The sequence below is a fragment of the Pollicipes pollicipes genome, unplaced genomic scaffold (assembly GCF_011947565.3).
Source record: "Pollicipes pollicipes isolate AB1234 unplaced genomic scaffold, Ppol_2.1 Scaffold_1600;HRSCAF=1878_pilon_pilon_pilon, whole genome shotgun sequence".
NCBI lineage: Eukaryota > Metazoa > Arthropoda > Thecostraca > Pollicipedomorpha > Pollicipedidae > Pollicipes > Pollicipes pollicipes.
This window is the reverse complement of record NW_023595962.1, coordinates 12,162,608-12,175,403: the sequence shown is the minus strand read 5'-3', so window position 1 is coordinate 12,175,403 and position 12,796 is coordinate 12,162,608. Positions and strand designations below refer to the sequence as shown.

At 50.7% G+C, this 12,796-nt stretch overlaps 1 protein-coding gene across 1 annotated transcript in view; it reads right to left on the bottom strand.

The window, feature by feature from the left end:
- Positions 1–12,796, bottom strand: part of LOC119093203 (calcium/calmodulin-dependent protein kinase type II alpha chain) — a gene marked incomplete in the record, with an annotated part of 241,694 nt that overhangs the window by 36,723 nt on the left and 192,175 nt on the right. The window contains 1 exon segment of the mRNA XM_037216120.1: positions 11,342–11,431. Coding sequence (XP_037072015.1) covers positions 11,342–11,431 — 90 coding nt within the window.

The following is a 12,796-nucleotide window of genomic DNA, read 5'->3' as shown; positions in this document are numbered from 1 at the left end:
AGATAACAGCATAACATCTTAAGGCTTTTCGAGCTGGGTATATTGTTTGTATTTTTTAAAAGGACGTTTTTTCAGTACTTTAGCTTTGGTAGGCCAGAATTCTCTGATCGTTTGCAGCGTGCAAAATTCTTCAGCAGTGGCAAAACGTGGCAACACGTCAGCAGTGCAGCACGTGGCAAAATTCTTCTATATATATATATATATATATATATACATATATATATATATATACATCCATATTGAACACAGCCGTCGGTAAATTAAATTTTTCCACGCTATTTGGCAAAGAATATTGCCACGCTGCAACCCGGCCAGAGAACTTTGACCCACCAAAGCTTGGATAACCGAAAAAACCTTACCGCATCAGATACTTCTTATGACAACCTCCAAGTGCTACTCACAAGTACCAACGTGGATGTACATGCGCTATTCGAAAATTACGTATTTAGCCAGCGCATCGGGCAACAATTACAGTGACGTCACCAAAAGTTACCGAAACGTCACAAAAAGTCACCAAAAAGTTGTGTCGCGAACTGAGCATCAGCTTGCTGGTCCCCACTTAAACTTCTTACGGCCTTCAGGTCGACACGGACTTAAAGTGGATTACGTTGCGCGTGATCCATGTGCTATATATGAATAAGGAATGTCCGGTATGTTATTGACGTTCATTAACCGGCTATGGATGGTGAAGACATCATTATCAAAACGACTCGTGGCAAGTGTCCAGCATCATGTCCAGCATGAAAGCTGACATGGGAGTTATTTGGGTGTAATTGCGGACACCACACTCAGGAATTGAGAAATATCCACCTGATCCTCCAGCTTTGCACTTGGTTGACACAGCTAGCTATGACAGCTGGTGGCGGCAGCAGCGTATAAAAGTGTTCAGAGGTGTTCTATTTCAGCAGCGGAGGTCTTCACCCACGACGAGACCAAGCCGGCGCAAGACGGCCGGTCGGAACCCCACACGGTGCCCGCCAAAACTGACCCATTCGGGACTGGCACCCCGTGAACAACCGGGACTGGTACCCCGTGAACACTCGGGACTGGCACTCGTGAACACTCGGGACTGGCATCCCGGGAAAACTTCTAGATGGTATCCCGGCAATCTCTTCGAGACTGGTATCCCGTCAGTCTCTTCGGAGACTGATATCCCGGCAGTCTTTCGGGACTGGTATCCCGGCAGTCTCTTCGGAGACTGATGTCCGGCAGTCTCTTCAAGACTAGTATCCCGGCAGTCTCTTCGAGATGGTATCCTGACAGTCTATTCGAGGCTGGTATCCGGTAGTTTCTTCGAGACCGGTATCCCGGCGGTCTCTTCGAGACTGGTATCCCGGCAGCTTCTTCGAGATGCTATCCTGGCAACACTTGGGACTGGTATTCCGGAAAACCCACACCTCCGGACCATTCGTCTATCGTCTGTCCTCATGGGTCCGATTGTCACCTCCGCAGCCAGGAATCCGCGACCGAAACATTCCCGTCCGCTTTTTATCCCAAAGTTTTCTTTTTTTGCCCACAGTCGACACTTTTACGCATCCACTGCGTGCTCCTGGTCGTCGCCTGTCCTGCTCCTGTCCCCTGGCGGTTTTCGGAGGCACTTGTGATACCCCGATTTTTCATGCGACCCCTGACGGCACAAACTACGCACCGTCCCTCAGTGGCGATGCGTAACACCCGCCGTGCGGTCGCCCAAAAGCAGGCTTTTCGGTTTTCGCAACCAGGAGAGAGCGTGTCGGCTGGGGGCCACCCAGGCTCTGACGCGGCTGCAGACCGTATGGCCGGCAGCAGGCGAGGGGCGAGTCCTAGTTATGTCGACACGTGATATGTGCGCAGACGCGACACGGTGACACGGTCATACGGCCACATGGTCACACGGTCACGCGGTCACATGGTCACAGGTCACGTGATCACGTAATCATACGGTCATGCGGCCACATGGTCACACGGTCACGCGGCCACACGGGCACACGGCCACATGGTCACACGGTCACGCGGTCACGTAATCATACGGTCATGCGGGCACATGGTCACACGGTCACACGGCCACACGGGCACACGGCCATGCCGTCACAAGGTCAAACGGCCACACGGCCACATGGTCATACTTTCACATGGTCACACGGTCACACGGCCATAAGATCACATAATCGCACGGTCACACAGTCACACGGTCGCATGGCCACCTGGTCACACGGTCGTTTGGTCACACGGCCATAAGACCACGCGGTCACACGGTTACATGATCACATGGCCACATTATCACATGATCACACGCTCAGAGTTCAAGACTCGGAAGCTGAGCTTATGTCTCTTGCCTCCGACACCCGATGGGAACCAGTCCAGTAACGAGAGCTGGCACGGGACCTCCGTGTCAGGACACTACATGGCCAGCTCAAATCTCTCTGAAAATACTGTGCGGTGAGATGACTGCTCTTCTAGGGTGGCAGGTGCAGCGTTAAAGGCAACTGCGCTTAGCGAGCAGTTAAAGCCATTCCATACGACAGCTGACACCGAAGGCAAAGCCCTCGCTGCAGATCACGTCTTCGATTCGCGACCAACTATGCCTCTGAGGGTGCTTGGACGCGGGACGGACAGGTTCACGAGTGTCAGCGGCCGACGACACGTGACTCACGGCGCACAGTCGTGCTGGGCTCGGGTCAGGCACGGGTCACGCCGGGTCAGGTCAGGTCAGGGGTCGACCGTCTCGCCAGCGCTGTCTCGTCTGTGTAGCAGCCCACGAGGTGACTTCAACGTTCCCTACCGCGCGGTAGATCAAACGAGAGACCACAGGACGGTTGCAGCGGGGAGGAAAAGGACAGTTGACAGGACGCACTGATGGCACCGCCGCAGTATTGTCGGTGCGAGCCGCACAGCTGTTGCACATGAATGACAGCCTGCCAACGACTTGAGAATTCTCGCTCTCCATACGCTCAAGGTCAGGTCAAACCGGGCGACGAAATCGGGGTAGCAGTACTGGATCCCACTGATGTAACACCGTAAGGTAGGGTAGATTAAGCCTGCGTTGTGCTGGACTGGCAAGATTAGGCTGAGTAGCGACGCGTAATCATTGACCTCATCCGCCCCCGCTAGGCGTAGCCTAGGCCAGGTCAGGTCGCCAGGTCGGGTCGCTAGGTCGCCACAGGTCGATCTGATCCCAACCAAGTCCGGCAGGTGCAGCCAGCTTGTGCCACGAGAGGATAAGGCGAGCAAGGTTAATACCAGGTCAGCTCGTTATCACTGGTCTGGTGAGAGCAGGGACAGGAGGCCATGTCCGACCGGAATAAGCTCCATAACGCCCGTTTAAGGCAGGCGACACTTACCAGAAACCACCATGTAAAATCATGGCAAGTCAGGCCCGGTTAGCTCATATCAAACCAGGTCAGGTCAGGTCACGTCACGTCAGGTCACCTACCTTCGGGCTCCCTGGCGATGACGGTGGCCGACCTGTCCACCTTTCTGTCGTCTGCGGCAGCGGCGCCAGGTTAGGGAGGTGCCGGCCGAGGGCAGGCGAAAGCAGGCAAAGCGACGGGCCCACCCCGGCTGCCGCAGCAGCCGCCCGCTGCCGTGCATTGCTCAAAGGCGTCGGTCACGCGCTCGGCCGCTTGGAAAAGTTTAATCATAACTTTATCACCATCCACCCCACCACCCCATCATCGTAAATCGTCATTTAACCCTCCCGCAAATCAGAACGTAATTCGATTTGGCGCAAAGGTCAGACTCCAGCTCATGGTAACACCAATAACAACCAAGTCTCATGGTATGCTAAAATAGAGCCAAAACTGGGATGGACAGTTTTCGTCCCCAACATCATATACGCCATTAGGCTTTTGGTTCTTGTTTTTCGCATAATCAGCACTTCAGAAATTTCCAGTCGCGGTTGCTTTGGTGGCTTTACGTGACTTTGTAGTGGCTTCAGTGGTCCGGGATGCTGCACTGGCGGTGTACTGGTGTCGGCCGATGCGGGACCGACCGTGAGTTTGAGTCGACTCGCATGACTCATGCTCATATGACTCATACTCAGACAAACATATGGCCCATACCCACTTGACCTAGACTCAGTTAAATACAATCCACTTGGTTCAGCTCACTTAGACTCAGATGACTCAGACTCAGATGACTCAAGCTCAGATGACTCAATTTCAAATCGCTCAGACTCAGATGATAAACTTCATTTGAACCGGACCACACCGGCCTCGGTTTGGATCCGGTGTCCGGTGTGTCGTATTGGCCCTTAAGAGACCTAATGCGTCCTGCTTAAAGCAGGACGCATTAAGTCTCTTTAGGGCCAATACGTCACTCATACTCCTCCAGAACGTGTCACCAGACCCGTCCAAACTCCGTCCGATTAATCCAAGTCGGGAGGCTTTGAGTTTTTATGATTGAATTCATCTGAACTATTTGGATGATCTGCGCGGCTTGATATAATAGACTAAGTGCGCTGTTGGTCGATTCCATCGGCTACTTTGCATTTCGCTGCCTGCATTGTCTTAAGGGACGCGATGCGAGTGTCCTGTTAGAGCCTCATGCGACCTCTCCACAGCTATTTCACGCCTGTTCAGTCAAGTTTCCTGATTATAACTGAAAGCTGCATTCTGGCCAAATTAGTCTGGGCAGTCAAAATCCGTAAAATGTTCACCCAACGCCGAAAATCTGACGAGGTTACCAATTCCGCCTGGTCCCGCGTAAGCAGTGTTGGGTTCTGCATTGTCAGTTACTAACACCAAGGCGCCACACAATAGGAGCACGAAGAGCCACCAATGCGACGCGACTGTATTGTGTGACAGCGTGAAGCATGAGTATATATACATATGTATATACATGTATATATATATATATATATATATATATATATATATATATATATATATATATACAAAGCCTGACATTTGCACTCGAAACAACGGCCAATATCTAGGTACAAACACTGACCCTCTGATCTAGTCTGACATTGAACTTACGGATCTGCGGGCCCAGTGACGTCACATCTGATGAGCAGTGCACGGCAGCAGATTGGGCGCATCGAACCCGCCACCTTACACTACATAAGCAGATAAGTATGTCCGCACCATGACGCAGGTATGCCCGCACCAGGACGCAGGTATGTCCGCGTGGCCCGTGGTGCCCGATGACGAATGTCACCCGCAGCACGCCATGAATTAAAAAGTCAAAGCCAGTGCGCAGCCGCACAGAAGCGTTAGCATTAGCAGCGGTGTGACCAGAAGCACGCATGCGCATTCGAGGAATGATTAAACAAGCGCGAGGAAAGAGAAGGCCAGCGCCAGGCCTTTTAGATGGGCTTCCTTGCTGTGCATTGACCAAGACATAGCATGATTATGTATATATATTATGTATATATATATATATATATATATATATATATTATATATATATAGATAGATAGATAGATAGATACATAGATAGATAGATAGATAGATATATACATAGATATATATGTATATGTATATATATATATATATATATATATATATATATATATATATATATATCGTGTCATATCTTTGCCATTTGTCAAATGGGACAGTGAACAGTATTATAAATACAAAGCTATAAGCTCACGAGAAAGCATCATGACAAACAAACTACCTTGCCACGATTGACAGAACGCAACAACAAGCATGGCAAACCGTGAAAACATGCCCGCATGCGAGACAAACGTCACGTGCTGTAAACCACGCGTATGCAGAACGCGCTGCGGCACAGAGGAGAGGATCCGTTAGCAAGTTGTGACGCTCCGGTGGCGATAATTGTGCTCACGCTCCAGACGCGATCACGGCTGCATTGGCTAATATGAATGGTGAGAAGCCATATCTTTTCTTGCCATGAGCAAAACATAGCCAATGAGGTGGACGCGTCCGCGTAACGTTTCTATGACGTCATAAATCCCGGGACGAAATTTCCGTAGGCAGCGCGTAAAGGCTGCACAAGTTCACGTGAATCAAGCACAGAAACGAGGTTTTTCAAGTCTGTAACAGGACATAGCTGTGAACTGGCGGAAACTATCCTGAAATAGTTATCCCAGTTCAAAACCCCATACAAGTGTGGAACAGTCCCTTTAAATAAACATTCCTGGAAGAGGCTAGCCAGGCGGCACTATGTATCATCCGTGTGGCTTGATATACGCAAATTCAGTCGTAATTGCTAACGCAACACTCGGCTGTCCCAAAGGTATCTTTATTTAGAACACCGGATCAAGCTTGACCTGCAGTAAAGTGCCATGAGTGACATGATGAAATGAATATTACATTATATTTGTTAGCATGATCGCGAGCCAATACACGGTGCAGCAGGTCAAGGCAAGGCAGTGCTAAAGGGTGTATAATCTGCGATAAACGTGCGCAATCGGAAGCATGAACGCGAGACCTGACCGACGCGACCTCGGCAAAGAGTTCTTCGCTTTTGACGTTCCAGACATTGCGTCCTAATATCGCTCAAACGTCCTCAGCACCACCATCATAGCTTTATCACGATTTTGGTGCTTTCTTTGTACGTTTTTATTTGGTAACAAAACTTTCGGTGCAAGTATGGCAGTAATAGGTGCAGGCTTTTAAGAATGGGTGATTCAGTTGTAGCCAGTGGATAGTCCCCGAAAGTTGGAGGATGAAGTTAATGAAACATGTCGACTGCCTGGAACATATGTGTTCTGACATTGTGTGCACGCAGTAACCTTAATACCTAATTCATCCCTGCCTCGTTAGCAAAATAGATGGACGTGAAAGGCCTTCAGACTACGTCCACATGGGACTGTCTCAACTGGCAACTGATTTCAGAACCAAATCACACCATTACGATTCGTGATAGGGGTCGGTTCGAAGCTATGCTCTGTGTTTCCTAGTCACGCTAGAAATAAACTGCGCATGCGCATCGAATTTCGTAGTGATCGATCACCACGACTTAAAGTCAACAGCGGTTCACCGTTTCATTCGGTGATGCCGATGACGCTTCTGATAATTTGGTAGCAGTTTGGATACTTTGCACACCAGGATCATGACTTTAATGCCGATGGTCTTGCCAGATATGTTTCTGCGCCTATCACGAAAGAAGACAGATATTTGTTACTGACTTGCAGCGGGTTCCTTCAAAGAACAAATGATCTATAATCTTGATCACAACTTTTGCTTTCTCACCCCCCAAGATGGTGGAAATGGCAGGACATGCTAGAGAAAAAAGACCAAGAACCACATGAACCACCACCTAAAATCGCCCAAACATTCGTTAATGCCTCACCTTATTCTACGCAGCAGCCTACGCCAGGGTGGATCTCAAACCACATAGCCTTCATGGCTCATACCTAGCTTGATGCAGGCCCTAGTCTATAAGACAACTTGAGCAGTGGGATTGGTACATATCTAGGGACTTATAACAAAAAAAAAACACATCCTGGTACTTATTTAACCGCCTTTGCTACTGTGGCAGTCTAGCTAAGAAGATGGCTTCATTTTCTCCGGCTATCTCGCGGGAAGCAACGTCGCAGTCAAGCTATGGAGGCAGGATGGGTTTCACCTGACCGTGGTCTGCCTGCGTTGCCTGACCTTCGCCTGACCTTCGTCAAAAGCCTGACCGTGGTCTGCGGGCGTTGGAGTAGGGTACTATCGGGGTTTTCTCTACCAACGGTACCTATCATTTTAGTTACCAACGGTACCTATTTCTCTCTACCTATCTCTACCTATCAGCGCGCCGTTCGGTCTTCCCGTTGTCAAGGGTACTGTCACGCCATGTGCCATGTCATATCATGTCACATTTCGGGGCATTGTCAGGGGCAGGCGTAATCAGTGCTCTGTCGGGAACGTTATCAGCGGGGACGATTGTCAGCGAGGTGTCCAGATTGCTGTCTGTGGAGGACGGGAGTTTCTCAGAGGACCGCCGCGGGCGCTGCCCGCGGGTTGTCGGGGTCGTTGTCAGCGGGTTGTCGGGGTCGTTGTCAGCGGGTTGTCGGGGTCGTTGTCCATGTGCTGTCTGAGACGTCGTCAGAAGCCTGTCGGGGCGCATGGGGCGTTGCCGAGGTCGCCGGTCGCCGGCCTCCTCACCGCAGGCTCCGTTGACGGCCGGCGGCTGGACGACAGCCCTTCTGACCGCTACGACAGCCACGCCAGCCCGTGCCGGTACCGCCGGCCGCGCCTCTGGTGGCCATTTCAAGCGTTACAGGTTTGCCATCGGCCGACAGGGTTAACGGTTTGGCTCTGTCGAGGTCGCGCTATGTTTCGCGCGCGCGCTCCGCGGCACTGGTTCGGTGCCGAGAAAACAATTTTACTGTGGAAGGTCATTATGGGTCAATTGGCGTCACTTGCTTTTAGACGCTGCCCTGGCCGTCCTCTAATTGTGTAAGAAAGATCGTCTACGTGCTAGTAAATGTCAGGGCTGTTTCCTTGATGCAAGGAAAACTAAGAAAAAGCAGAACGTCAATAAATCGACAAAGCTTAGGTTTGGTACTACATACGCCTGGTCGAATAACCAGCTTTCCTTTGTTGAAAATAGTGGGTCAGCCACTGGACCATGTCCTTTACACTGCATTCAACCGCCATGCCCCAAAACAGCCGCGTCCGACACCAGTCGTTTGAAGCTGACATCAAAAATTAACGTAAAGCCGATTTTTGCACGTGCACGCATCATGCGATGGCGCAATGAAGAGGCTAGGTCTGCAATGGTTGACGACGGAATGTCGCACCAGGACGCCATTATGTCAGGCGGTCTGTGGGCGGCACGACTGGTGACAGGTCTCGCTGACGCGCCATCAATGTAACGTGTTCGCTGGGGACACACTCGAAGCCGGAGGACAACGAGAGCCGCCGGCAGTCCTCTACCGTCCGCAGACTTGCCATCCATTCAACTGCCGCGCGGCCTAGCAGATTACATCAATGGCCTAGGCTACAGGCATGGTGGTGCGAGGGCTGGGTGCCTTCGCCGGCTTGAAACTGAAGCATTCAGCGCCTCATCTTACAGGACTTTCTGTTTGATTTGCACCTGCGGAAGGCGGAAGTGACGCCCACAGGATCATCTTGAAAGGTCGGCGGTGAAGCCACGGGCAGGGGGGGGGGGGGCAGTAGCTGCTCCATCTACCCACATCTGGGGGCATATGGAGCAAGCGCCGCGAAACCCACGCCCCAGGAAGTTCTCGCAATATAGCCCACGCCTCCCACCCTTTCTCATTGGCTCTCCCGGCGTGACATTTACCAAGGGCGCGTCCACGCGCACGTGACCTTGGGACAGTCAAGGACGCTGCCCGCGCGTGGCGATCGCCAACCTCTGACCTTTGAGAGACCGAGCACGTGCCGTACGGGCCTGGGGTGACGTGTAGAGTCGTCGATGGACGGACAGGCCCGCTGCGCCGGCAATGAGCGGATCATTGGCTTGATACGTGAATGCTGGCCCGTGATATTTGAAGTTCATGCTACACACTTAAGCTGATTGCAATACTGATCGCCTGGTTTTCGAAAGCTTCGACTTCGCGGAAACGTACAGCTCTGAGAACCCAATGAATCAAGAAGCCTGCACACGGAAAACCGCATGCGCAGTTGTGGAATGACCGTGGCACGTGTCCGAACCGGGTTTGTATGCAACCACTCCAGGAACAGGGAATATGGTCCAGGATATGGTGAACCTAGCTATCTAAACACGACAAAGACAGCAGATTGCCCTTGAGCTCCGAGCACAAGGACCATTTACGTGGGTCATGGCACAGAATGGAGTGTTATGCGAGGGTATCATCCACAGCATGAGCCATTTAGCCCGCGGCTCAACGTTAGGTGTGCTACAAATGGGGAGGGGAGGGAGAGGGGAACAAGGGCGCACGGCAGGGCAACACTCGCAGGCACACAAAACCCACAACACCAATCAGCCAGTTTCAAAAAAGTAAGGTTTTCGAGATTCCTTGGTGCTCAGTTCCAAGACTGGACTTGGATGTTCATAATGTAGCTGTTAACAGTCTATGATGAAAGTTGCAACCTTATTAGGAATGCATCGCGAAATCGCGCAAAATGTCTTTATTAGTATTAAGAATATCCAATAAGGTAAAACTGCATGAAATAAGATCAAGTACTTAGACAAACTATACACATATTCATAAAATATAAAAACTGCATCGAAAATATAAAGAGTAATCATATAAGACCACCCAAAATTTTTCATCAAAATATGCTGAAACCACATTACACTGAGTAACTGCAAAGACGACTTTGCAAACCAAAAACACACAAAAAGTTGTGACCCAAAGCTTGCCTTTAGTGAAATTGGCTGCTCTGTCAACTGCCAGCACACAGCCACTGACACTCAGCCACTGCTGCTAGTTCTACAGGCGGTCGCGAACACAGCAGCCTCACTACACGGCCAAGTGCGTCGTGAGTCTCAGTTCGTGAGAGAGTGCCCCCTCCCCTCCCCCACACCCCAAGCATTACGTTTATTAACTGCGAGCCTACATCCTGCAGCTTATGAAGGATGAAAGCTCATCGAAGAGACGCCACGTAATATCAGTGGACAACCACAACGAAGGGGTTCAGTTGTGGGTACCGAGCAAAGGCAGCGTAATATCAGCGGGCAAGGGTTCGGCACTGCATCATTAGCACGTGTGTAACAGTCACGAAATCCGATGATTCACAGTACACAAAGGCTAAGACCTCAAGGCTTATAGCCTTACAGTGATGTTCGGATTTTTTCAACGAAATTGAGCTATTACATCAATATCTATATATATATATATATATATATATATATATATATATATATATATATATATATCCTATTACTATGTACCATACCGGTGGAACTCCACGAGTGTCAAAAATAATGCTAAAGATGTATTTACGAGATCACATTATGTATGCCTAACAGTTATGACCACGGTCAGCAAGCACTCTCATCCACGCCACCCTTGAATCTACTCTTTGAACATGAGACGGATCTTTACCATGAACGACGGATGTATAAACAAGCAGGCAGCATCAGTAATAATGTACTTGTTTTGTTACAAGAAATTCTGCGACTGACGCCGTTGCTACGTTTGCTCCACATCATAGCAAATTCAACAAGCCGTGGAGTAGCTCTGATATCGATGTGGGCGATCTGCAGCACGAGTAATTGTCCCTACCCCTCAAGAAACTATTCCTTTCCATACCAGGATCTCGCACGCTCTCTTGACATATCGGCTACCACGCGAGCGTCTACCTACACATGTGCTGTCCGATTAGATGGAGGCCGAGCATTACGTCATTTCGATAAATCTCTGCAGGCTGTAAATAGGGCAGCCACTTTGGCGCTGTTCAGGGCAGCTGCCTACACCTCCGAGCCAGACGCGCCGGACTGCAGCCGTCGGCCAGTCTACCCTCCGTACCTTTGCCGTCCTCCTCCTCAGTGGTGGTGTTGCTCTCCGAGGACTCTTTCACTTGTGAACCGTCTCCCTTCCGGGTCACGATGCTACGACCTGGGGACGGTCAAGGTGACGGTCAATACGTCCTGCAGACGGGTGGAGCATAGGTCAATACGTCCTGCAGGCGGGCAGGGCACAGGTCAATACCTAACGCAAGCGGGAGGGACACAGGTCAATACCTTCTGCGGACGGGCGGGGTACAGGTCAATACCTTCGGCGGACGGGCGGGGTACAGGTCAATACCTTCGGCGGACGGGCGGGGTACAGGTCAATGCCTTCCGCAGACGGGTGGGCAATAGGTCAATATCTCCTGCAGACGGGCGGGGCACAGGTCAATGCCTTCCGCAGACGGGCAGGGCACAGGTCAATATCTCCTGCAGACGGGCGGGGCGCAGGTCAGCGCCTTCCGCAGACGGGCAGGGCACAGGTCATTACCTGCTGAAGACGGGCGGGGCACAGGCCACCACCTCCCGCAGGCAAGCGGGGCACAGGTCAACCAATACCTCCCGCCGACGGGCGGGGCACAGGTCAATACCCCGCAGGCAAACAGGGTATAGGTCAATACCTCCTGCAGACGGGCAGGGCACAGATCAATACCTAACGCAAGCGGGAGGGGCACAGGTCAATACCTCCTGCGGACGGGAGGGACACAGGTCCATACCTTCTGCGGACGGGCGGGGCACAGGTCAATATCCCGCAGGCAAACAGGGCAGAGGTCAATACCTCCTGCAGACGGGCGGGGCACGAGTTAATACCCCACGCAGACATGTAGGGTATACGTCAATACCTCCCATAGACGGATGGGGCACATCCTTATACCTTCTGCTGACATGCGACGCACTGGTCAAAACTTCATGCAGACAGTCAGATCAATACCTCCAACGAAAAGTCAAATGCCGCCTGTATGTCAATGGCTCTAATGACATGCTTGGCGCAGTGCAATGTCCGCTCAAAGCCTTGCCATCACAGGCCAGGTGCAAGGTGATTTTAACAGCCTTTAACGACGATATATGTGTGTATATATACAGTCATATATACATAAATAGGCTTTATATATATATATATATATATATATATATATATAAAGCCTATATTACAACAACAAGATTGTATCCATCCGCTACGGAGAACACGAAGACAACATGTCATTTGCTTATCACAGAAGAGACATGTTATTTAACGCGGTGTAGAAACGGTGACCTTTTCCCAAAACAGCATGCATTATACTGTGCAGCATCTGACCGCCGCATGCGCTGCTGAAGACGCGTAGAAACCGGCCACATATTCATGCTGTGTATGGGGGAGGAGATGAACCAGGGATATATCCTTGTTAATATCTGGTGCTCCGTTAGTCTCGTTAAAAGAGGGCCTATCATAATGTCCTCGTGGTGACACTATTATAGGCCCTTGGGTGCCGCT